This window comes from Malus domestica, chromosome 08 (assembly GCF_042453785.1).
Source record: "Malus domestica chromosome 08, GDT2T_hap1".
Classification (NCBI taxonomy): domain Eukaryota; kingdom Viridiplantae; phylum Streptophyta; class Magnoliopsida; order Rosales; family Rosaceae; genus Malus; species Malus domestica.
The window spans coordinates 2,164,179-2,189,549 of record NC_091668.1 but is presented as its reverse complement, the minus strand read 5'-3'; the positions used below and the strand labels follow the sequence as shown (position 1 = coordinate 2,189,549).

The following is a 25,371-nucleotide window of genomic DNA, read 5'->3' as shown; positions in this document are numbered from 1 at the left end:
GTTCATGGTTTAATCCACGGGTTTGTCTTGTTTGTATTCTAATTTTGCTTTTCCTAGAATCTAATTACTCACAAGTCACATTGACCAAATTGTCTCTCTTTTTGGCTGCAAATATTATAAAAGACAATTAACAATTAATAATTGCTACATGTAACATGTTAACATGTTGATGTTGACTCCTCAACATCCAATTTTCCTCTCAGGTAAAAAAGAAGAAAAATATAACATGAATCCTAAGTTGTTTATTTCATATATATACATATATATATATATATATTATAAATTTTGCATATGGATTTAATTGAACTTTAACCAAATGATGAACAATCATATCCCACGTGAAAATACATGGAGAAAACGACGACTCACCAATCCGTTGAAAAATGGTGCTTAATTTACTCGACTATACTTAATGTATTTTAATATCCATTAAAATTCGACTCAATATGAATTTATTTTTATTCTATTTTTTTTTTAATTCGGAACCCGTTGTGAGATACTTTGTATTACTTTGTATTACTTTGTATTAGAGAATGCAACAATAAGATCAATTTTATACTAAATAGCATACCTGTTACTCAACAGAATGTATATGTCAATTTCAATTATATTTTTATATTTTAAAATATCATCTTGTTTAAAAAAAAGATTAACTAAAATCTGAAATATTCATATTATAAAACGTAAATTAGTTATTCCTGATGACCTTGTATTAAGTAGGCAGTGAGATTCCACACTGACCTCCAACTCCAACACTACAATTTTGATTTTCCGGCAATTTTACCTTCTTTTTTTTTTAAGAAAATTAATGAAAAGAACTTGAAAACTTTGAGTTTTAACGATAAGGACAAAAATAAAGGGTAAATTGAAAAGTATCATGATTGACTTTTTAGTGTAAAAATATGATTTTTTGATAAAATAAACAGTACCGTAAGTTTTTTTGTTAAAACTCTTCTTTTTTTTATTCTCTTTTTGTTTTGTACTTTTTACGAATTTAGAATTAAGAATTTTAACGAAAATCTTCCGATATTGTTCACTTTAACGAAAAATTATATTTTTATATTAAAAAGTTAATTATAATACTATTCATTTTATTATTTATTTTATCATTTCCGTTAAAACTTAACTTTTTCAAATCATTTTCTTTAGTTTTTTTTTAGAATTAAAAAATAATAATGAGGGGGTTGCAGCAAGATCACGAAGGCCTTCCATTTCAGAGCAGCTGTTGGCATTTCTGAGCTCTGAAAATACAGAAACGCAGCTGTTTTAGTGTTCAAGAAAGAAGTTGGGTTTTGCTGCCCTCCAATGGCTGTCTTCTCTTATTCGGTGAGTCCCACAGTTGTTCATTTTTTTCTAAGAACTTTCAATCTCTTCCAGTTTTTTCCTTTAAATTTTCGTTTTATGAGTTCATGTATCTTCCGGGGCTTGAATTTTTCTTCTGGGTCCTGTTTGGTAGCTGAGAAAGCTCGGGAAAACGAACAAACAAGTGGGAATTATGATTGACCAAGTTTTGAAAAGCTCATTTATCTGTTAATTTTGGTTAAAAGTTTCTCTGCTTCCTCTCTACTAATTGAAACTGGATCTGATTTTATACTCTGAGATCTGCACTGGAGCCTGTTATCTTTGATCACCCGCAAAAGAATTTCCTTTTTTCTGTTGTTGTGTTGGATATATTGCTGGACCGTCGCAAAGTCAGGAGCCTTGTTGGCCTGAGGTCGCCTTTTATCCATGGTCAATAAAGTAGTTGCAATTCACGCAGATTAGAGTAGTTTAAAATAACGCTTTCATCGATAAAGAAAGAGGATAATATTTGTATGTATGTAGTTGTGTTGAGCTTTTGTTTATAATGCCACTGCATTTCCATCCTTTGGGTGGTAATGCCTTTGATGTGTACCCAAATGCACAGGCTGGAGGCAAGCATTGAGTGCGTTCTGGTTTTTACTTGTTGAGGAAACATGAAATTTGAATTGAAGAAGAGATGGAGATCCGTTGCCCCGCTTCAATTGAAGAACAAATCCGCGGGGCGTTTTTGTTTATTTCCCAAATCAAAATCGGATAGCGCTGAATCAGGAAAAGCACCAGTTTATCTCAATGTATATGATCTGACTCCCATGAATGGCTATGTCTATTGGGCTGGCTTTGGAATTTTTCACTCTGGTGTTGAAGGTGAGCTTACGTTCTGGTCACGCAATTCGTGTTTATCTCAAGCTGAACTCTATCTCTGTTTGTTTTGCTTAATTCTATCAAATTACTATAACCTTGTTAATCTTCGTTCTATGTTTGTTTCGATCGAGTGAAGTTCGGTTTTGCTGATAGTCCATATGCATTGTGCAGTTCATGGTGTGGAATATGCATTCGGAGCACATGACTATCCTACGAGTGGTGTTTTTGAGGTTGAACCTCGCCAATGCCCAGGGTTCAAGTTCAGAAGGTCGATATTGATCGGGACAACAGGCTTGGACCCTACTCAGGTTCGAGAGTTTATGGAGCGCCATTCTTTGAGCTACAACGGGGATACATATCACCTGATTGTCAAGAACTGCAACCATTTCTGCAGGGATATTTGTCGCAGGCTCACCGGAAAATCAATTCCTAAATGGGTGAACCGACTGGCAAGAATTGGTATCCTTTCTTCACCCACTGTTTTCAGTTGTAATGATCTTGTTTCATTCGCGCGTGCTTCTGTATGGAGCTTGGAGTTTGAGTTTCTGGTCTGTTTTTGTATTTTCGGACATTGTGAAACAACGCTTTTAAGTTTCATTAGAGTCGTCATTCTGATATTAAGTATAGTCCTAAGAAATCGGCTTAGGTCATGCATGTTTTAAGGTCTTACCTGGGATCGAATCAAGATTCGAATTTCTAATGAACGATGGAAAAACAGTGGTTTGCAGAGGTAAACTAACTCTACTGTTATGTGGTAGGTTCAGTATGCAACTGCATACTTCCGGAATCTCTGAAGATTTCCGATGTACAACATGACCCTAACTGCCAACCGTACGACAGCGACAAGAGGAGCTTGAGAAGCGCCTTCAGTTGCGTGTCGTCTATCTCAATGCGGCAGAAGCAGTTATCTTCATCTTCGTTATTTCTACAGTCGCCCCTGAAAGGTTGCTTGCCGCCATGGGAACTGCGAAGATCGTTGAATGGTTCGTTGAAAGAAAGGTGAGAAACTGTTCGGAAGACTTGCTCTTTACGCCCGCAATTGTAATTTGAATGTATCTAGTATGATGACGTAGCAATTAGGGGGAAAAGTCTTCTCAGAATCGATACCAAGAGTGAGTCTGAATTTCCCTCCGTCGCAGAGTGTGTTCTCCCAGGTTTGTGGACTGATGCTTGTGATCGTTGTAACTATTAGTTTCCAACAAATTCATGAAGGTATTGCTAAATCAGTTCTAATCTTTCAAACTTTTCTTACGCAAAACCTACCTGTTAATTTGCAACAGAAAGGATCAGATTGAGATACATCGTCACACATCAGAGCTTTATAATGGTGAAACAAAATCACAACCAATATATATACCAGCCAAGCTCGTCGAGATAAATCGACTTCCGCCAACCCGTTCCCTCCTCCGTTAACTGAGATCATACAACAATCGGAAAACGCCTGCTTTGAGAATGCCAGCTTAAATCCACAGCGGCGCGCATCGTAAAAATACCGTTTCAACTTACTCCGACCAAAAAATAATTCTTCTGCAATCCGTATCAGTTTTAATTTTTCCCTATAACAAATAGAATCATATATGAATAGGGATGTGATATCCACACACCCCATTTTACTTCTCACACACCATTCTAATTTTCGGCCGTCGGATCGGATGAATTGAAGAAGATCAACGGACAGAAATTAACAAGGGTATGTGAGAAGTAATTTGGGGTGTGTGGATAGCACACCCCATATGAATATACAGATGACGATCCGAGTTAGCATTGGGAAAACAAACCTGCATGAACATGAAAGAGATGCTTCAGATCAGATCAACAGGTGCAAAGTTTCTTCTAAAGGGGTTGCAATGCATTTTAACATGGTGAAAACACAAATATTTCGAAGATTTTAGCGTTAAAGGGCACAGTTTCCATAAGCATGGAATTACAAGTTAATAATTGCACACCCCTCACTGTGGCTAGTGCAATCATGAACGAAAACTACGAAACTCAACTGCGACTAGATATCATTTGGGAGCGAGGCCCTGAATTTTATCAATCCTCTTTCTGATGCAAAACACTAGGACGGCTATTATTACCATTAAGAGCAGCATGATACACCCGCTTCTCGGCAAGTCCAATATCTGATAAAGTCATGTTGCCCTGTAAACAAAACAAAAAGCACACATGGAATCAAGTTACAAACACCAGGAGCTCGCACGATTAATATCTCTACCTAGTTGATGGTCACGCTCTCAAGCAAGAAAATGCTTTAAACTTTGCTTTCATAATATACTTTCGGGAGGAAACATGTACCTCATTGGCCATCAATCTTCTGACATTACTAGCGTAGAGTTTTGGATCATCTTTTTCTTGTTGCGAGGGGTAATAAACAGGTAACCTTGTGACCTCTATGTGATTTACAAATTGACAGAGAAGAAATATCACATGGCGCACCTGAAAATAAAGTAAATGAGGTAACCAAAATTAGAAGCTCAGAAGACCGAAAGGCTATATGCCTGACATGTTGAATTCTTACTATTTGTGTATGTATAATTATCCTGCATGATATATGTATTTTCTTTATACGTGTTCTTGGAAATTGGTTAAGAAACACTCACCCCAGATATCGAGTCCCATGCAGGACTAAATCTTCGGTAAGGATACCTAAGAATCACCGGAAGAACTGGAGCTTTTGCCAGGAATGCTCCCGTCTTGAATGGCAGAAGAAAGTCTCCGTTTGTAGTAGTTCCCTCTGTAGAAAGATTAACCATAAAATAAATACCACGTAACAGAAGTATAAGCATCGCTGACAACATTATGCACGTCTGCTAACAAATGAATCGCAGACCAGTTTCAGCGTGGTTGAAAACTCGTGTTCCCTTCCACGCACATAAATTAACAAACGATGATTTGAACATCCAAGAACGAGGACAGCTGAAAAATCATTAATCGGGCTTTCTTATAATAGTAGAGTGCTTAAAACTATAACCTGGGAAAAGCATTATTGGCGGGGCGCATTTATTCTGATGTGCTTCTTTAACTCTTTCAGTCACCACAGCTGCAAATGATATCCAATTATTAATCAAACAACATTCATACAAGTAACACAACCGAAAACTCGTTATACAGTGTTCGTGTGTCATATCCACTCGTGATTGATCATAGTTTTCACCTCGATACTGCAAATATCGCTAGATTTATGATGTGCACCTTGAGAGTGATTAGAAAACTATCAAAAACAGGGAGCACCCCAATTTATGTACCTGCAACTCCCTTGAAGTCGGATGACTTTGACTCTCGCTGAACATAGACACAACCGAGGCACTTGCTGTCAAAAACAACAATCGGAAATCGAACTCCATTAGCTCCCGTAAATATGATGGAGAAAAACTACAGATTTTCAGAAGTATGACGAAATTAAAGCAAGCGAAAGCGAATGCAACCGACCTGATGAGGCCAACTAGAGGAAGTTTCGCCACCGATCTCTTCACAAACAAAATCCAGGATAACAGAAACTCAGAACCAACACATAGATAAAATTGGATCATCTTTCAATCAAAATTCATATAGAGTAGCAAACCTTGGCGACGAAGCTCGGAAACGAATTAGACATGTGATACAAGGTATCCAAATACGAAACGTGATTCGATATGATCGCCCCTGGCCTTTCAGGCTCCTTTTCTTCGGCAACATCTTTTCCCTAACCAAAAATTTAACATCAAAATTACCACTCAAAATCTCACGAAATCAATTTTCATGCTTTAGAGAGAGAAACAGTGAGAGAGAGAGAGAGAGAGAGTACCTGGGGTGCGGGTTTGGGTTCGGAATCCGATGGTATCCGATATGACTCGTTGATCCAATAGAAGCCAAAGACGAAGAGCATGGCTCTGGATAAGGCGCGGCCGCACTGGACTATCACGGCCTGCCGCCAGCCCCCCATGTGCGCGTAATCCTCCTGCTCCTGCTCGTCGCGATTGGGGATTTTGAAGAGCGTGCAAATCCGGCAAATCAAGTAGTACAGCACCAACACCGTCATGGCCAGGACCACGCGTATCGGAACCAGAGTCACCAACGCGAGCCCTAGCAGCACCTTCTCCTTCACCGGCAATTCGCCTCGCCCCATGGTGCCGTACACATCGCGTCGCACGTACGCCGCGCATTTATTCTCTAGCTCCTGGAGCTCCTCGGCGGAGACGGAGGAGGCCGGTTCGGGTTTGAGGAGCGGGCAGTCGTCCTTGGACGCCGGACCGTCGTTGCGGTCCTGCTTGGCCTGTTTGGAATTGAGGCCTTGGAGTTCGGAAACCATCAGCAAAAGAAAAAAAAAAACCTAATTGGAAGGAGGTCCGAGTCCGGCGGGGTTCTAGGGAAGGGTCATCGAAACGATGGCGTATTGGAGTGTGCGGATCTGGGGAAAGAGGAGTAAGGCGGACCGGCGGGAAGATTCTGGTTGCGAAGTGGATAGTCGTGATACGATTTGGGCTTGCACTCTATTGGCCCAGCTTCACAAAATATAATGGGCCGGGTTGATTGAGTAGGTTTGGCCCATTACTCGATGTTATGACCAAATAGCCGTTGGCAACATTGTACAAGTATTACAAAACTTTCCCTTCCACCTTCCGAACCGGGGAAGGAAATAACACTGCTCTCACAAACATTCCTTTCCCAAACAATTGTTTCACCAACCAAACGCAGTCTTACGGAAAACAATACAACAAACCATACAAACTTTGCATAGTCGGTGCGGAATATTGCCACTGAAGCGTCTTTCTAGTTTCTGTTATCACACGACTTGTATACGACGCAAAACAGCAAAGTCGCAGATTGACATAACAATGTTTCGTGGAGTGAGATGATTGCGGGAGTGACAACTCGAACCACGGATGGATCGACTGAGACAGAGGAGTGCACTTAATCGCCACTCTGTTAACTAGTTGAACTCATAAAACTGCATCCATCGGTAGTAACTGTGAACCGAAAGGCAAGCGACTATAGATTTCCGATAAACGGAGTGGGAACAAGGGGAGTCCCAAGGGATCTAAGGGATGATATTCAGTTGTACTTGAATCAGATATTGGGGCCCTAAGGGATCTTCATCCTCATCAAAGTCGAATTTGACATACGAGAATCATATTCTTCGACAAATGTTTTCGGCTACATTGCTCCTAACTATTCAGACATGTCATGTTCAAGGACAATGTAGATGTACACGACAGACCAAACATGAAAATTTCAAACGAACTCGAAATGTTAAGATCCTAAACCAAGAGTTTTCGATCCGTTGTTCTAACTTCTGTGAGGTTCACTTACACATTCAAATCCATCCATTGAAGTTCTTCACGTTAGGCACTACATATAAGTTGTCACTTCATTTGATTTTTTATCATTTAGAAAATATGAACCGACCACTTCCAGATGCTCTGCTTAGAAAATGTGATTTTGAGTCAGAGACTCGGGACAAAAGAGGTAGAGAAAAACTTAGGAAGAGTTAAAAAAAGACTTTAAGGAAAGACATGGAGTTTTTAGAGTTCACGGCCAGTAACAATCCGTATTGAGTTTTATTCCCCTATAATTTGCAGCACAAACTCTAAAACTGATCAATTATTAATAACCAAATTAACAAAGAAAGTGTCCAGCAATCATACCTTGTAAAATGGCCATGAATCTCAGCAGGACACCCAATTTTTGTGAGTGCTAATCAGAGCCGACAACATCCCGGCCAGCGATACCGAAAGCGGCCCTAGGAACGGTCCGCCGCCGTCCCGGATATCCGCCAACGCCATTAACGCATCCGCCGAATCTTGAACCACAGAGAGCCTCTTCATCATTTTCTTCTCACGCAATTTACTCAACCTCTCCTTCTCTTCCTCACACCCGTTCCCCCTCGTAATCGAGATCTCAATGCTCGATTTCACGCACTTTTCGTCTTCCGAGATCCGATTCAAATCCCTGAATTTCAACTAAATGCTGCCGGCGTACCCGATGAACTCGGCCCAGGCGCTGATCTTCTGCAAATTCCGCGAGTGCTTTTTATCGATCAACCCCGATTTGACCAGCCAGACGAACTGTTCAACGAAAAAATACAGTCCCTCGCCGCCGTAGGCGATTAGTGCGAGTACGAGCTCCTGATTCGAATCGAATGTCGAGCTCCTCAGAGCGTTGACGTCCTGGACGAACTTACCTAACCGGAAGGCCTTGCGACTGACGCCGACGCTCGACTCGAAGCTCTTGAGCCGCTGCGTTAGGGGCAGGGTTTCCGGGAGGGCGGAGGAGGCGATGACGATCTTGGTGGCGTACCGAGATATCTTGATGAGCTTGTCGACGCCATCTCGCTTGGCGAGGTAGGCTTCGAGGTGGTTCAGGAAGTCCCTTGGCTTCGGCTTCGATGGAGGATTGTTAGGATTTTTCTGGTTCAGTAGAGGAGCGGTGGTTGTTGAAGGTTTCGAGTCCATGGAAACGCAGAGCGCGAGCGAGAGAGAGAGAACCAGATACGGAATTGCTTAGTCGTATTAAGCCGCTGCCGTTTCCGCGGGAAACCGTTGTCCATGGAACCAACCAATACGTCACTACTTGGATCCCATCCGGATCGATGAAATTATAGGAATCCTCACATATCTTACTTATTTATTATTTATTGTATATCGTGCAGTCATAAATTATTTAATTTTTTTATTTAAAATTAAACACAAGTATAATATCTGATAAAAATTAACCGAATAATGTAGCTAAAATGTGGAAATTCTTAAGATCCTGTAAAATGAATCCGGAAAGGTTCCTCTTCCCAGCTAGTTTTATGTTTTGCAGGCCACCAAATATTGTTTATTTATTTATTTCTCAGAATTTCGTGGACGAGCTTTTGTTATAAGTAATTGGGCTGACTAGCTTTTGTGATGAGTAATTGGGCTTACTAAAGAGATCGTTGTAGATCATATCCAATTAACTAATTACAATTCGAGTTTTAAGAGAAGTGATTTTCAGACGTTTGTTTTTACAGTCTTTACGGCGCCCCTTCTTCATGTTTTTGTTGGTGGTTTCCTTAATTTGTGATGGATTTTAGTTTCGTGACATGTCTAAGAAGTAATTTGTGAGTTAGTTTTCTTTCGTGACCCTTGGATTTGGTGAAATGCAATGCAAAAACAACATATTTCTTTGAATTTGGTTAAATGACACATCAATTATGTCCATCAGTATAAGTCTTTCATAACGGAGGGGACAAGAGTTTGAACTTAAAACACAATTTGTTAAATAAACGCATTATGTCAACTAGGTATTATTTACACACTTTGAACAAGTCACCGTACATTACTTTTTAGTGAAAAAGTGATTGATATGCATGTGAATAATTGACGCTTATTCGAAAAATGTCGAATCGATTAACCTACTTGGAAAAAGCCTAGTGATTATTGGTGAGTGAAGTCCTTTTGTTGTGTTGTGTTGTTTTGTTTTGTTTGTTTGGTTTGGCAGACGTTGACTCGGCACTTGCAACTTGCACGAAGCAGCACCCACCACTTACCCAATACGTCGACCACGCATAGTCACGCATTGCCGACTCGCCGGTTTACTTTTCCTCACTTTCATCTTTTTTATTTCCTCCATGTACTCGTTACTTTTTTGGAGAGATTTTTTTGTGTGATCGTCACACGGAATGATACATTATGTATTATTATATAAATATTGGAATATGTATATTAAAAGTTAATAATTTAAAAAATAAAATTTTTCATCACTTACTTAAAAACACGGTGTACCATCCATGTTCAAGTTATAATTAAAAATTTCTCATTTTTTTTTCTTCTCCAACTTTCCTCCATTTCAATGTCCAAGAATTTCGTCAAACCACCATCAAGAATCTGCCTCCATGCACATTAACCAAGACCCTTGATACTCAGAGATTTTTTAGTATATCAAAAATACAATTCGAATTATTAAAGTTTGTTTGTTGGACTATTGGATCTTAGATAACGTTAGATTGATATAGACTTTTAAGATAAGAAATAACGGACTATATTTAAATTCATTTTAATTAATCATAACTTATAATATCATGACACAAGTGATTAATTACTATAAAAAAATTAACTATTTTTATTACAACACTTGTTGATCCGGAGCATATTTTCGAAACACTGAAAATTTTCTACTTGATTCTCTCGCACAGGCCACACGTGCAGCATAAAGTGCGTGAAACACCGCGTGTGGGGTGGGTTTGGTTTGGTCGCTTGTCATTTGCTGGAAACATCACCCGCCAGTATTTCTAGCATTGCCTCCGAGAGAAACAGAGGAACGTATGAAAGCAGAAGAGCGAAGAGATTGGCCTTCGGACACACGCAGCGTAAAGTGCGCGAAAAACACGTGGGGTGATTTAGGCCGCCTGTCACTGCTCCAAACATCACCACGCAGTGGGTATAGCATTGCCGCCAAGAATAACACAGCAAAAGGAAAGCAGCAGAGCCGAGAGATGAGAATGAGTATTCCTCTTCGATCTTCTTTACGAGGATGTCAATGATTTTTCAATTATATCCGTTCATTGTATATTATGTAATTAAAAATTATTATAATTTTTTTATTTAAAAATTAAATATAAACAGTATTTGATAAAAATTATTCACACGCATAAACAATATAATTAGAGAATATTTTAAGGAAAACTAATGAAAATGACTTGAAAATTTTGAGTTTTAATGATAAAGACAAAATAAAGGGTAAAGTGAATAGTACCAGGATTGACTTTTTAATGTAAAAATGTGGTTTTTCGTTAAAATGAACGGTAGCAGATACTTTTCATTAAAGTTCCCAATATTTTACTCCTCGAATCCGGACTTCACACACACGCATACACTCTCTCTCTCTCTCTGTGGAAATGAAGGGAGACCCAAAATATCTGGAGGACCTGCCATATGAGTACACCAGAAGCGACTCCAGAAAGCTTCAGTCTTTCACCCTTTTATCTTCTTTCTTCACCTGTTTCTCCTGTTAGTCTTACAAAAAGTCATCACATTTCTCTCTCTCTCTCTCTCTCTCTCTCTCTCTCTCTCTCTCTTCATCTGGCAATTGGCAAGCTCGGAGGCTTGGATTGCAGGTAGGATTGAATCTCTGTGTTCATGTTTTGTGCTTGTTTTTATGTTTTTAATCTGTTTTTATTGCATATTTACCATGAAAATTAATGAAGACTGGAATTTTTTGTCTTTTTTTTTATTTTTAAATTATTTTTAATGCAGATATTAGTAAAGAATTAGAAATTCTAAATTCTGGGTTTTCTGTAGTGCTTCTGGATAACCGAAATAAAAGTCAAAAGAATTGAGCTTGAATATGGAAAAAGAACACTTCCCTTTTGACTGCCAACACCTCCTGTCTCTGGGCCCAATGTCTCATACTTTCTTCCCTTCATATTGTTTTAAATTATAATTAAAAGGTTCACTTTTTCTGGAACATAAAACTGTTTTATTCATCGACTTCCAAGATGGGGTTGGGTTGGTTGAGTCACGCTCCGTTGGTTGATCTAACACCGCAATTTGCGTGATTTCTCCTCATTTATTTATTATTTTCTACCCCTCGTGCCTGCCGGCGTCTCCGTTTCATGTAAGTCAGTTTATTATAAGCTTTTGTCGCGTCACTAGGCGTCCTCGTTTCATGTAAGTTTTTTTTTTATAAGCGTTGGTCGTGTCTCTAGCGTTCCCGTTTCATGTAAGTCTGTTCTTTTGAAGCTTTGTACGATTGGATGACATGAAACTAAATAGTAAATACTCCTCGGGTTTATGGCGTTTTAGGAAAAGTCTCTGATCCTACAAGTCTAGTAAACAAGCAGCTAATATGTTCTTGTGTGAATGCTTGAGATGTTGTAGGTGAATTTGAACGCGGTTGCGAAAGTTTTGATATCGAAAAATCTGTGAACATGTTGCGCCTCTGGAGCGGTTCTCATCAGCAAGTGAACGATCCGTTGAAGCACGACGATAAGGTAATGAAAAGTTTGAAAATTTTATGAGCTTTCAAGGAAAGGTGAAAAAAAAATATCTTTCTTGGTTGAGTTTATGAATTGAAATTTATGTGCAGATCAATGAGATGAAGGCTGCGATCGGACCGCTATCCGGACGCAGTTTGCAGTTCTGCACTGATGCATGCTTCAGGAGGTACTTGGAGGCGCGGAATTGGAACGTTGACAAAGCGAAGAAAATGTTGGATGAAACGCTCAAATGGAGGTCAACCTATAAGCCCGAGGAAATCCGCTGGGTAAAATTGCTTTACTTGTTACAATGTTTTCTGTTTCTGATGCTTACGTTTCTAGCTGAGTGTTGGTGGGATTGTTGTGTTTGTCAGCCCGAAGTTGCAAGTGAAGGCGAGACTGGAAAAGTTTACAGAGCAAGTTTTCGCGATCGTAGTGGGAGGAGTGTTCTTATACTGAGACCGGGAATGCAGGTATTGAGGGTTTGCCTAGTCATATTTCTGATTCGTTGGCTTTCACTAGGCCGAAGATTAATGCTGCTAGAAATGTTGCAGAACACGGTGTCAATAGACAATCAAATGCGTCATCTGGTGTATCTGATCGAGAATGCTGTATTCAACCTTCCCGAGGGCCAAGAACAAATGGCGTGGCTGATTGACTTCACGGGGTGGACGCTAAGTACTACCGTGCCTGTGAAATCAGCTCGAGACACCATCAATATTTTACAGAACCACTACCCCGAGAGACTTGCAGTAGCATTTCTCTACAATCCCCCACGCATCTTCGAAGCGTTTTGGAAGGTTTGAGTTCTGTTTTTCCTAGTTGCTTTTCGCTGCTTCATTGAATATTTACTTCTGTTTGAAGAACCAATGATCATGCTGGTTTCCATTAACTCATGATCTTTTCGCGGCAATTCCAAGTTCACATATCCAATATTTCTCAGACAACCGAGTTTGAATTGCGGTTGTAATCTTGAAATCATTCCCATTGACGATAGATTCGCTAGAGTTTTTCTTATACGACAACTTGATATCTTGCCCCGTTCTGTTTGTGCAGATTGTCAAGTATTTCTTGGACAACAAGACATTCCACAAGGTTAAGTTCGTTTACCCGAAGAACAAAGATAGCGTGGAGCTTATGAAACAATATTTCGATGAGGAAAATCTCCCTACCGAGTTTGGAGGACAGGCCATACTAAATTATGACCACGAGGAATTCTCGAAATTAATGAATCAAGATGATGTGAAATCAGCTGCATTTTGGGGTCGCGATGAAAAGCTACCACATTGTGCTAATGGGCGTTCTGGAGCCGAGGTGGCTCCAGAACCGGTGAGCGTTACACCGGCAGCCAGCTGAGTCTCCCGCCCCAACTCTTAGCGCATGATCATGATGGTGCACTGGAATCCTCCATAGCGGGAGCTGATAAAGTATATCGGAATAAGTGAGAGGGACTAACTCATTGAGATGGTTCTGAAAGGCTGCAAGCTACGATCCGGCAGGAATTTTATTACTTCATGGCGAGTTTTTCTCTTGCAGGCATTGGCGAGTGCCTGTTACCTTACTACTAAACATGTTTAGTAGCTACATTATTATTAAGAAAACAAATTACCGATTTGATGTCCTTAATTGCATGAGTAAACAATAAAATAAATTATCGGGTAAAACTTTTTTTATTATAAAAAATGTTAGGATCATTTCACTTTGATTGAAAAATTAAAATCTCATTAGATGCGAGTTGGATCAATCAGCCAAGACGTAATTAAGATCCATCATCTTACACCGAAGTTTGAATCCTTTTACAATTCTAGTTTAGGATGTAAAAATGATAAAAACACTTGCACCTTTTTTCTCCACTCATTTTAGTCCGATGGCCAAAAATAAAATCTCATAAAATATGAATATTAATAAGCGATCTTCATATGAATTCAATAAATCTTCCTTGACTCTAAAGCAAGCCAAGGAAGATTTACCATGGAAAAACAATACAGAATAACCTTTTACTAGCTTTAGAGTTCTCTCAACACGTTCGGATCCTCTCTGAATCTCGCAATTCGTAGCCGATGGACCGAAAATTCCGAACAGTTCAAAAGAGAGAGAGATCTGAATCCTTGATTTGTATGAGAAGAATCAATGAAATAGCCTAATGAGGACTGTATAATTTAAAATGAGACCGTCCGAATGTTTCGATCCGTCGACTCTAAACTCCGAGATCCAGAAAGGGGTCTCGATTCGTTATCGACACGAAATACAATCTTTTTTTGGGGCTCGAAATACAATCTTTTACCATTTATAAACTTTTGTCCAAATCAAAGACTCTTTATCCCTTTCTATCATACCCTTCTTCTAAACAAACCTCTCACCAATGGAGAAAACACAAAGAAGAATATGAAACACATAAACCGTCAGCTACACAAACAGTACTAAGTCAAAATCTGTAGTTCCAGATGCACGTCGAACGTAGACGAATAGCTGCCTCTCGAAATTGAGCACACAAAACACATTGACGTCCGGATTGAAAGAATCACAACATGCGCCTCTTGAAAGTTCGTGTGGTCGTTTGGTAAGTGCGAACCAGCAACCCAACCCCTATACCAACTCCAAGACAAACGCCAAGTCCGATACCCACGCCAACTCTAACACCAGCATTGAACCATGAGAGTTCTCCATCTTCACCATCCATATATTCCGTCCTCCTCCAGTACATATTGTTGTACTCTTCCTCGTTCTCCGGCTTGTAGTTTCTGTATTCTGCTACCTGCAATTCAAGAAAGGTTAGGGTATCCCAAAACGTACAAATCCCAACCGATGATTAAATGATGGAGATACAAACTATAACAAATGAAAGATGCTACGATGACTAATTATTTACCCAATAGTAAGTTAACATTTCCTTCTTTAAGCAAGAGATAAAACCAACGGAACAAATTCACGAGTGCCATCTTAACCAGGGTAAATTAAAACAACCAACTTATCAAGATCACAAAGATAATAAAATGGCGCCAATATAACCTTCAGAATACTGTCTACAACTACCAAGCAGAATGTGGGGCCCGCAACAACGGACCATCCCCACGTGTCGATGGATGAGGCCGATGTAAGTCGAACACCAGAAAAACAAGGATATGAAAAAGAAAACAAAACGGGCAAATTGAATACAACCTAATCATTTGGAAACTGAGCCCTACCCATGATATCCATGTGCCATAAGATAAGGTTATGTTTGCAAGTCCTTGTTTAATAAGAAATATTCCGGGCAGGCAGTCACAAGGCTCGCATGAAAGAGTTGACAAAACGAACAATTTCACCCTACTGCTATATAGTTTTAGATCACTGGAGCCCTGCCTGCCTCTCGAAAGCGAAGAACTTGTTCAATACCTCATCTATCAAAGGAGTCCTGCAGTACACAGGTGTGTGATGCACCGGTTTTATGGATGGCTAGATTGACTGCTTAGTTTAGAGCAGGCAAATCCAGCCATCCACTGAAGCGGACACCAATGCACTGCAAAATTTTCGATATCAAATACTACAGTGACTGGAAATTAAACTTTAAAGAATTTTCCACCTTATAACAAAGAAAAACCCACCCTAGACTGAGGCATTAGATGAACGCAGGTCCCTTACAACATGCATGTATCAACACTACCATAAGATACCGGATGAATGCAACTATGGCAAAGCACCAGACAATTTGAGTTTCAAATTTTTAATGCAAATAAATAGTTTCAATATGTACCTCCATATCAACTCCGGGCGAGACATCTTTCTGGCATTCAGTTGTCTCGTATTCAGGTATAGCATCCAACATGCTCTTCTTATTGTGTTTCTTTCTAAAATGAAGCTGCAGGGTCTTGGTTAAGATGATCGGTGTGCCGGAGAAGCACCCTGTGATGTAGACTTCAATGGTTGGTGCAGGTAATTCAGCGCCACCAAGATGTTTCCCTTTCAAAAATCCAGTACAAGCACTCATATCTGATTCACAATTCATGCTCCATCGCTTGGCATTGTTTTTTGACTCCCCAACGAAACCGTTGCTATTAGACATCTCTAACACCCCAGATAGGATGAGATCTTCTTTGTCATACACCTCAAATCTTGCACTCCCTGTCAACCTTATGCTGTCTGTATTCACAAATGTGGCCTCTTCAGATTTCTTATCTACCCGATCCCTTCTAAGATGTGAAGAAACACCTTCAGAGTGAATGCTAGTTTTCGCACCATTGACTTCCAAAAGGGTATCCGGGCTTACAGGAATATGATGGAGAGTCAGAAACTTTGGGGTCGAATCATCCACCTTAAAGTTGCTGATCCTCACATAGAAGACTCTCAAATCAAACCAAGATGAAGACAAATTACTCCAGGGCTGGTAAGGAGAGTACCGGATAATCTGGAGGTCATGATTCTCAACTTCACCATTCCTTGGACCATCCATGATTGAGAAGGGCAATCCTCACCGAAATCCCTCAATATTGATCAAAACGGCAATGTCATTGCAATAGGAACCACACAGGTTGAACTCACTGGCATACGAAACCTGCAAAGAAACAACCAGAATATGTTCGATTCAGATAATCACAAACAAAGGGGAAAAACCCAGAAACCCGGATCGTCAAACTAAAATCCAGCCTTTGCCAGGTAAAAAGGTTTTTTTTTAAGGGAAAAAAAGGAAAAAAAGACACTTCATTTTTAGAAACAGAAAGTTAGACACCCATAAATTGTGGAAAAAATAACTCAATCTCACAACTGAAAGAGCAAAAATCGAGCTATACAGGCTAATAAATAGGATTTGAAAACAAAAAGTATATGCTCACTCTTGCATCGAACAAACACAAATCTAACTTCATAAAATCATGAACATTTTATACGGGGAAATAATTTCCGCACACACCTTTTCTCCCTCTGCACACCGTTGTATATTTATAGCCTTCGAATATAAATCGAAGGAAAATCAATGAACATAGACGAGAAAAATACTGTGCAGATATAATTTCCCATTTATACTAAGTAATTAGAAGAACACAGAATGTTAGCCTAAAAGCATAGTAATCCAATCCAATTCAAATAACAAAAAAATGGGAATTAGCAATCCAAATTACAGATTAATTTTAGAGCTTTTCACTGCATGAACATAGTCCTAAAAAAAAATAATAATAATATCAACTTTAAATAATAATTACACACAATTTATTTGAAAAGAGGATGAAAACAGGAAGACCCACCAGCGGATCCTGGAAATAAACAAGAACTGAGCAATTCACATCTACAATCTTCAAATTCAACTCGTAATTTCGTAAAATTTCAAATGAAATCAAACGAACAGAAACCCAATTGAATTCTGAAATATTTGCAAGCGAATATTACAAAATTACGAAGAAAAATAAAATACGCTGCAAAAGCTGCCCAAAAATTTTTCAATTCACACAAGCAGCCAAATCTCTCTCTCTCTCTCTCTCTCTCTCTCTCTCTCTCTCTATAACGAATCAAGAGCCACAAATAAATGGAAATAAACAAAATTAAAATTAAAACTTACCAAGTAATTGATTCAATTCCATCCACAATCTTCAACTGCAGCTAGTGACTTCCCGAATCGCTTTCCAACTCCAAGGTCGAGGCTTTTGATTCTCCTCCCAGCCCAGAATTCGTGGCAGGCCAATCAATTTTACGATTGACCCAAGTCCTCCAAAAAAAGTTGTTGCTTTTTGTTGTTTCCTTCTCTGGGTTGGAAAAAGGTTTGAGGCTTTTGAGTTTGTGGCGTGTGGATTCTGAAAGTTTACAAAGAAATCGTATGAAATGGGGAGATGGGTTTTCTGAGGGAAAGGAAATCTGAGAGGGAAATGGGCGTTCACTTATCGGATTGGGGAGAGGCAGAAGAATTTGCACTCACGACGCTGATGTCCCTGAAAGGGATGGCCGATGCTTAATTGCTTGGTGAGAAATTAATGGCTACTTTTAATAAAAATATCTTCTTCCTTCTTTTAAGGGTTAAATTAACCAATGATTCAAAGGAAGATTAATGAAAAAGTTTGAAAATTTAGAGTTTTTACGGTAAAAATAAAATAAAAGGTGAAATGAACTAAGATTAATTTTTTAGTGTAAAAATATAATTTTTCATTAAATTGAACAGTATCAGAAATTTTTCGTTAAAATTTACAAGATTCAATGGAATGGGAAACTAACCCCTTTTAATTCATTTTCCTCCTTTTGTGGGGGGTTTTTGCCTTTTTTTATTGAAAGATATTTTATTAAACATCACAATAATGATAATGTAGATAATATTGTAAACTGTTAATTCAAACTCAAGTATGAATATCAGAACTATAGCTGCGTATTTATAAAATATATGCGCCATGGTAATCATCACAGAGCAATTTGACAACTATTTCAATTTTCATATTAAAAATTGATTTGGGTAACTAGTTTAAATTTTTTATTTAAAAAAAAAATCAAACAAAATTTTGAAACCATTTAATTGTTTAATTATAACTATTGACATTGCAAATGATGTTTTGCTGCAGTGGCGAAAAAAAGAGAGCATGTATATGCACTCTGGTGCATGTTCGATCTCACCAGTTTTTTTCAACAATTAACTATTTAACTCATTAACAATAATACGATATTACTCTTAGTTACTAATCATACACAAAATGATGGTAATGATATTATAAAGAAAATTGATTTCGCACATAATTTATAGTTTCTAGCACAACAATTTGTATGTGGTCATTCAATTGAATAAATCAGACGAAAACAATAACTATCATTGAACATAACTACATAAAAAGAAGAAAAGTAGTGCATGCATTTGGAGTTTTAGTATAGTAGCGGAATACAATTCTGTCTATATAACATGGTACAAAGTTCCATCCTAACCAATCTCCCTACCCCTTAATATTAAACTTAACCCACAAACGCTATCTTTTATAAAATTAAAAAAAAATACACACACACACACAAAAGCCAATAAGCCTCCTCATATGGGCTGAAAGCTGAAATAACTGTTTGTGAAGTCCAAACCGTTCATACAGGGTTGAGCTATGGGCTTGGAGAGCTAACATATTACCCATTTTTGCTGTCCAACAACAGTCCCATCTGATTTCCATCCAATCTTAATCTCCGAAAGGGAAACACTTGACTCCTTCACGTTGGACATTTCACATCATAAGTACGTGTCAAACTGTCATTTGCATGCTTCTTCGACGCCAAACGAGGCAAGTAGTTTCCTTTCTAAAATTTGGAATATCACTTATGCATTTGGTAGCATATGGAATTTGGTATTTTCATTCTTACTCGTTTGGTATATGGTATTCTTATTAGGTGGCAAACTTAATAATAATATTTTTTTTTTTAAATGATCAGCTGATAGTTTCGTTATGACAATTCATTTTCTGAGGGGTTGAGAAAACTTACAGAGGCATGTCGACCTCCCTTGGCCACTACTGTATTATTCATGAGCGTCATGATTCGAACTCAGGACGTTCCGAGTGGAATATGAACATGGAATTCGTCTTCAACCACTGAAGCACCCCGATGATGACTAAAATGTTTAATTACATTATTACTAACTCATTGTGAGATTAAACTAATTTCCTTCAATTTAGTATACATAATATCGTTTGTTCTAAAAGAAAAAAAAACAGGGTTAGGTTTCGAGTTGGGATGGAATAGCCCAGAAACATCGTGAGAGTGCTGGGACACATGGGGCCCATCTACCTTGCCGTCGGCATATCTTCAAAACTGTAAGGATGATGACGCGTCTATGCAGGCTTTTTCCACGCGTCGCGAGACGCGTAGAAGATACGAAGGATGGAAGACTATTACAAGGTTTGACCTTGTTGGGAGGTCAAACAAATCTTTCGGCACCATAATAAATTTGCCAGTTTGTCAATTTGCCACTTAATCTGATTGATGAGCTGAGATTTCCATTTGTCACAAGAGAAATATTAGAGAGAAATGCTACGAAAATTTTCTTTAAAAGTAAAATTTTTAATAGATTTTTTGTCATGTTATGTTTTTGGTACAATTTCAAACCGCACGAATCGAATTAATAAACTAAAATCTGCTAGGTTGTGTCGGGGGGAAAGTTTGGTGGGTGCTGGGTTTTCTCCTAGAAGAGGGAGAGACAGAGAGAAAGAGAAAGAGGAAGGAAAAGAAGGACATAAATAAATAAAAATATGACCACACGATTCAAATCAAACGGCCAAAATGACTTGATCTGTAGGATTCGGAGACACATATCTAGAGAGGACCTACCTGTGGATGCAAATTTCTTCCTCATTCTTCTTGGACAAAATTGCACGTACAAAACAATTAACTCCTTTGGGTCAAGGCCAAGAGCCTCACGCGTCCACGATGAATAGGGGGGCTTTGGCCAAAAACCTTCTTATGCCAAAGTTAGAATTTAGAGAGAAAAGTGTTTAGAGAGTTTTTGAAATTTTGCAAAAGTGTGAACTTAGGTTTTTAGAGAAAAGTGCGTAATATTTATAGGGCATGGCCGATCCTCTTTGGAGAAAGAGTGGCCAGCCCTTTATGTATATTTGGGGTCTTGTTTGGTGATTTAATTAGCAATTAATATATTGATTAGGAATACATATATTAATTGGCTAATTAACATAATAAAAGGAATGTTTTTGGGAGGTTATGTAATTTATGTGGAATATTTTGTAAGTTATGGAATGATAGCTTAATTGATTAGCTAAAAGAGGGAAAAAGAGGTAAAAATATATGGAATGAGATAGTTTTTGGGAATTACCTTGTAAAAGGCATTTGATGAGATGGATTTTGAATTGTTACTTTTTTTTGGCTTTTTTGACTTGGTTGAAGGATGATTGTCCACTGCTCGCGCATAGGAATTCTGTTGTACCTCAAGGGTATTTTTGTCCTCTCTTGTCCAGAAATCCACGTGGTCTTGGTTCGTGACCTACTCACTGAGATGAGCTAACCGGTGGTCCTTTCTTGAAGTAGTGTTTGATTCTATTTCCTTGCCCTATGAATGTTGTGGTCGCATGTTTGTGTTGGTTGGATGTTGTCTTCGCTTTATGCGTTGAGTAGGTGGTCTCTTCTTTCAACGATGACTTTTTGTGGTCTCGCTCTATGACAATGATTTTATGTGGCTTATGCGATGACCTATGCAGTCGCCAATATAAGTTTGTTGCGTCTATCATGTTTTTGTAACAGATTTGTATTGATGACAATTTGTCGGGTTATGGCAGTGTTTATGGTAGCTGTATAAGGGTTTGCTATTGTTTGTTTTAATGCGCAAATTTACTCCAAATAAATTTCTTGGTCACTGGAGCTTATGTACCCAATTGACAACCTTTGTAATTGTTTGTGAAGTTCAATGAAATACACTCTATCGTTTCTTGTCCAAACAAAAAAACAAAAAAAAAAAGGTCGAGAGAGAGAACCCATTTGGCCTTTGGTCCAACCCTAACGCCTTCAAACATTTTGTAACTCAATTAGTCAAGAGGATTTACGTTTAAATCTGACCTAAGTTCGAACGTTCGCTTCCTCTTCATTTTTCAGTATCGCTTATACCAAAAGACTATCACTAAGAACTATTATGCATTCTAAATTGCAATAAAAATTTTAGAATGTGTACAACTACTCTGAAAAAACAAAAACCCTAAAGCCCTAATTATTATCTCAAAAAACCCCTAAAACCCTGACAATCAGTCCCCTAACCATGGTAGTATATAAAATATATATGGTAGGGTTACCCTCAGCCACTCCATATATATTTTTCTCTCACTGGCTTTCGACCTCATTTCCTCGTCTGTCTTTTTCTAGCTTCTTTTACTTAGACATGAATCAGATAGAGAAATAGGTACTACCAAAGAAAAGGGAAATATAATTATTCTAGTGGCTTTTTGATAATATTTTTGCTTATTTTTTATCAATTAGAAGTAGAAGGAAGGGGGCCGGATCGAATTTTTATTGGGTCTTGGATGTCACTGGAAAGGGAAGATTTTTTAACTAAGATTTTCAGAATCCAGGTCAAAGATTTGTCTTCTCTCTCTGCTTATTCTCAAACTTGAGAGAGAGAGAGAGAGAACTATGAAAAATATTAGATAATACGTTCTTGAATCTTTTTCGGCTTTGTGGGTTTTATTTATTCTCGTCGGATTAAGAGAAAAGTTGTTGTCTTGATGAAAATTATCATCAAAATATTCATTATTTGATAGAGAGATTAATATTTTTATTTTTTGTTTTAATGGGGAAGAAGAAGCCTCAGAAAACGATGGAGCTATCAGTGGCAATAGCAGAAGCTTCATCAACCGGAGACGAATCCCAGCAGCAACCGCAGGCTCACAACCCAAGAAAGAGAGGAAGGCCTCGCAAGATAATTATTGAAGAGCAATCCACTGCAGTAGTAGAACAATCTGCTTCTGCGTCTGCTTTTGCTTCTGCTTCTGCAGCTGAAGATGTTGCTAAAGAAAGTGATTCCAAAAAAGCAAAAGTAGATGAGGATGATGAAGATCAAAAGCAGAAGCAACAGGAAGAGTTGCAGCAGCAGAAGGTAAACGAAGAAGAAGGTGGTGGTAAAAAAGAGGAGGGGTTTTTACCTAGGGAGCCTTCAAGAAGTAGAGCAAGGAGGAAAAGCAAGCCCAGAAAGAGTAGCCACAATTAGTTACCTCTCATGGTAATTTTTTTTTATTGTTCTTAATTTCCTCTTCTGTGTTAAAAACATCTGGAAAATTAATTAAATCAATCGAAAAATCTGAAAAGATAAAAAGCTGGAGTTTGCTTTGGCATTTGATTTTTTTTATTATTTCTTAGTTCTTTGGTGATATATAGCGTATCTTTTAGTAAGTTTTTTTATTTATTATTTTCTTTTTTTTTTATTATTTTCATATGTGATTTTGTATGGGAGATGGATTGCCTGCCCTCCCCTCTCTATACCTTTCTCATGCCCTCCTGTTTTGTGCGGTTACGGTTAAGCCACGTCAACATTTTATATTAATTTTTTTATAAAAATAATAAGACAAAAAACAAATGTTGACGTGGTTTAACCTTAACCGCACAAAACAGAAGGGCATAGGGAGGGTATGGAAAGGGGAGGGCAGACAATCCATCTCCTTTTGTATGATGAAGAAGAAGCCTAGGAATTAATTTTGCAGTTTACGTTTTTATTTTATACAAGCGATATTTTAAATTAATTCTATTAAGTTAATAGAGAGAGTTTCAACTAGGTATAAAAAAAACAGTACATTGATATAACCAACTTGATTAAGATCAAATTTGTGATTAATTTATCTAAAAACTCGAATGTACAAAGAAAGTAAACTGATATAATCAACTTGATTAATTTCAAGTCCGCGATTGTAATCATGTTGAAAAGGGTAAAACGCACACGAAATAAATAAAAATGGAAGTCCATTAAAAGAAGTGGATAAAAAAATGAATGAGTGATAAAAGTGGGGTTGTTTTACTGCGGAATTTAGAAAGAAGAGGAAGACTGCAAAATCTGGAGGTTTTTGGCTGAAAAAGCTTTTGGGTGCTCTGAAATACTCTAGGGTCGAATTTTTTAACTATTAAATTTTTATTTTTTATACAAGCGATATTTTAAATTAATTTAGTTAAGTTTATGAAGAGAATTCGAACTAAGTATAAAAGAACAGTGCACTAATATAGCCAATTTAATTAAGATCAAATTTGTGAATAATTTACCCAAAAATTCGAACGTAGAAAGAAAGCAAATTGATATGGTCAACTTGATTAATCTCAAGTCCGTGAGTGTAATTATGAAAAAGGGTAAAACACACACGAAATAAATAAAAATAGAAGGCCATTAAAAGAAGTGGGTAAAAAATGAATGAGTGAGAAAGGTGGGGTTGTTTGGGGTTGTTTTACTGCATAATTTAGAAAGAAAGGGAAGACTGCAAAATCCGGAGATTTTTTGCTGCAAAAGCTTTTAGGTGCTCTGAAATACTCTAGGCTCGAATTTTTTAATCGTTAATTTTTTATTTTTTATATGAGCGATATATTTTAAATTAATTTAGTTAAGTTTATGAAGAGAATTCGAACTAGGTATAAAAGAACAGTGCACTAATATAGCCAATTTAATTAAGATCAAATTTGTGAATAATTTACCCAAAAATTCGAACGTATAAAGAAAGCAAACTGATATAATCAACTTGATTAATCTCAAGTCCGTGAGTGTAATTATGAAAAAAGGTAAAACACACGCGAAATAAATAAAAATAGAAGGCCATTAAAAGAAGTGGGTAAAAAATGAATGAGTGAGAAAGGTGGGGTTGTTTTACTGCATAATTTAGAAAGAAAAGGAAGACTGCAAAATCCGGAGGTTTTTGGCTGCAAAAGCTTTTAGGTGCTCTAAAAATACTCTAGGCTCGAATTTTTTAATCGTTAATTTTTTATTTTTCATACGAGCGATATATTTTAAATTAATTCAGTTAAGTTTATGAAGAGAATTCGAACTAGGTATAAAAGATCAGTGCACTAATATAGCCAATTTAATCAAGGTCAAATTTGTAAATAATTTACCCAAAAATTCGAACGTAGAAAGAAAGAAAACTGATACAATCAACTTGATTAATCTCAAGTCCGCAAGTGTAATTATGAAAAAGGGTAAAACGCACACGAAATAAATAATAATAGAAGGCCATTAAAAGAGGTGGGTAAAAAATGAATGAGTGAGAAAGGTGGGGTTGTTTTATTGCAGAAATTAGAAAGAAAAGGAAGACTGCAAAATCTGGAGGTTTTTGGCTGCAAAAAAGTGCTCTGAAATACTCTAGGCTCAAATTTTTAATCGTTAATTTTTTATTTTTTATACGAGCAATATATTTTAAATTAATTTAGTTAAGTTTACGAAGAGAATTCGAACTAGGTATAAAAGAACAATGCACTAATATAGCCAATTTAATCAAGATCAAATTTGTGAATAATTTACCCAAAAATTCGAACGTAGAAAGAAAGCAAACTGATATAGTCAACTTGATTAATCTCAAGTTTGCGAGTATAATTATGAAAAAGGGTAAAACGCATATGAAATAAATAAAAATAGAAGGCCATTAAAAGAAGTGGGTAAAAAATGAATGAGTGAGAAAGGTGGGGTTGTTTTACTGCAGAATTTAGAAAGAAAAGGAAGACTGCAAAATTTGGAGGTTTTTGGCTCCAAAAGCTTTTAGGTGCTCTTAAATACTCTAGGCTCGAATTTTTTAATTGTTAAATTTTTAATTTTTATATGAGCGATATATTTTAAATCAATTCAATTAAGTTTATGAAGAGAATTCGAACTATGTATAAAAGAACAGTACACTAATATAGCCAAT

General features: G+C 37.6%; 4 protein-coding genes and 2 pseudogenes across 10 annotated transcripts; 3 read left to right on the top strand and 3 right to left on the bottom strand.

The window, feature by feature from the left end:
* Positions 1-1,127: 1,127 nt before the first annotated feature.
* On the top strand, positions 1,128-3,389 carry LOC103440489 (deSI-like protein At4g17486). 2 transcript variants are annotated; one of them, XM_008379180.4, is made up of 4 exons: positions 1,128-1,326; positions 1,907-2,166; positions 2,335-2,622; positions 2,922-3,389. In XM_008379180.4, the coding sequence occupies exons 2-4, from the start codon at positions 1,956-1,958 to the stop codon at positions 3,164-3,166; spliced, it is 744 nt and encodes a 247-aa protein (XP_008377402.1). In that variant the 5' UTR covers positions 1,128-1,326; positions 1,907-1,955; the 3' UTR covers positions 3,167-3,389. The 2 variants fall into 2 exon arrangements, with proteins under 2 accessions (XP_008377402.1, XP_028962484.1); XM_029106651.2 differs by having other exon boundaries at positions 1,134-1,326; positions 2,928-3,389.
* LOC103410508 (lysophospholipid acyltransferase LPEAT1) lies at positions 2,885-7,424 on the bottom strand. Of its 4 annotated transcripts, none has more exons than XR_003775223.2 (10): positions 5,948-7,424; positions 5,726-5,845; positions 5,593-5,630; positions 5,409-5,473; positions 5,135-5,203; positions 4,764-4,897; positions 4,459-4,599; positions 4,242-4,305; positions 3,521-3,941; positions 2,885-3,426 (listed from the first exon to the last, which is right to left on the bottom strand). XR_003775223.2 is itself a non-coding variant. In XM_070826570.1 (10 exons), the coding sequence occupies exons 1-10, from the start codon at positions 6,449-6,451 to the stop codon at positions 3,412-3,414; spliced, it is 1,320 nt and encodes a 439-aa protein (XP_070682671.1). In that variant the 5' UTR covers positions 6,452-7,424; the 3' UTR covers positions 2,885-3,411. The 4 variants fall into 4 exon arrangements, 3 of the variants coding, with proteins under 3 accessions (XP_070682671.1, XP_008347424.3, XP_028962483.2); XM_070826570.1 differs by having other exon boundaries at positions 3,521-3,690; XM_008349202.4 differs by having other exon boundaries at positions 2,885-3,690.
* Positions 7,425-7,492: 68 nt separating this feature from the next.
* Positions 7,493-8,594, bottom strand: LOC103440487 (peroxisomal membrane protein 11A-like; annotated as a pseudogene).
* A 2,343-nt stretch (positions 8,595-10,937) lies between these two features.
* Positions 10,938-13,746, top strand: LOC114826444 (uncharacterized). 3 transcript variants are annotated; one of them, XM_029106647.2, is made up of 6 exons: positions 10,938-11,221; positions 11,985-12,097; positions 12,193-12,369; positions 12,457-12,555; positions 12,637-12,882; positions 13,139-13,746. In XM_029106647.2, exons 2-6 carry the CDS (start codon positions 12,035-12,037, stop codon positions 13,436-13,438), a joined length of 885 nt encoding a protein of 294 aa, XP_028962480.2. In that variant the 5' UTR covers positions 10,938-11,221; positions 11,985-12,034; the 3' UTR covers positions 13,439-13,746. The 3 variants fall into 3 exon arrangements, with proteins under 3 accessions (XP_028962480.2, XP_028962481.2, XP_070683174.1); XM_029106648.2 differs by lacking the exon at positions 10,938-11,221 and adding an exon at positions 11,463-11,721; XM_070827073.1 differs by lacking the exon at positions 10,938-11,221 and adding an exon at positions 11,707-11,774.
* A 204-nt stretch (positions 13,747-13,950) lies between these two features.
* LOC114826443 (uncharacterized protein At1g01500-like) lies at positions 13,951-18,024 on the bottom strand (annotated as a pseudogene).
* Positions 18,025-21,784: 3,760 nt separating this feature from the next.
* On the top strand, positions 21,785-22,830 carry LOC139198393 (uncharacterized). The gene is made up of 2 exons (XM_070827072.1): positions 21,785-21,902; positions 22,302-22,830. Exon 2 carries the CDS (start codon positions 22,317-22,319, stop codon positions 22,704-22,706), a length of 390 nt encoding a protein of 129 aa, XP_070683173.1. The 5' UTR covers positions 21,785-21,902; positions 22,302-22,316; the 3' UTR covers positions 22,707-22,830.
* The last annotated feature ends 2,541 nt before the right edge of the window (positions 22,831-25,371 follow it).

Coding starts and splice junctions, on each gene's coding strand:
- LOC103440489 (XM_008379180.4), top strand. CDS start 1,956: ATGAAATTTGAATTGAAGAAGAGATGGAGATCCGTTGCCCCGCTTCAA. Junction 2,167..2,334: donor TTTTCACTCTGGTGTTGAAG/GTGAGCTTACGT, acceptor TGCATTGTGCAG/TTCATGGTGTGGAATATGCA. Junction 2,623..2,921: donor GAACCGACTGGCAAGAATTG/GTATCCTTTCTT, acceptor GTTATGTGGTAG/GTTCAGTATGCAACTGCATA.
- LOC103410508 (XM_008349202.4), bottom strand. CDS start 6,451: ATGGTTTCCGAACTCCAAGGCCTCAATTCCAAACAGGCCAAGCAGGAC. Junction 5,474..5,592: donor CCTCTAGTTGGCCTCATCAG/GTCGGTTGCATT, acceptor TGTTTTTGACAG/CAAGTGCCTCGGTTGTGTCT. Junction 3,691..4,241: donor GTATCATGCTGCTCTTAATG/GTAATAATAGCC, acceptor TACGGATTGCAG/AAGAATTATTTTTTGGTCGG.
- LOC114826444 (XM_029106647.2), top strand. CDS start 12,035: ATGTTGCGCCTCTGGAGCGGTTCTCATCAGCAAGTGAACGATCCGTTG. Junction 12,370..12,456: donor AGCCCGAGGAAATCCGCTGG/GTAAAATTGCTT, acceptor TGTGTTTGTCAG/CCCGAAGTTGCAAGTGAAGG. Junction 12,556..12,636: donor TACTGAGACCGGGAATGCAG/GTATTGAGGGTT, acceptor GAAATGTTGCAG/AACACGGTGTCAATAGACAA.
- LOC139198393 (XM_070827072.1), top strand. CDS start 22,317: ATGGAGCTATCAGTGGCAATAGCAGAAGCTTCATCAACCGGAGACGAA.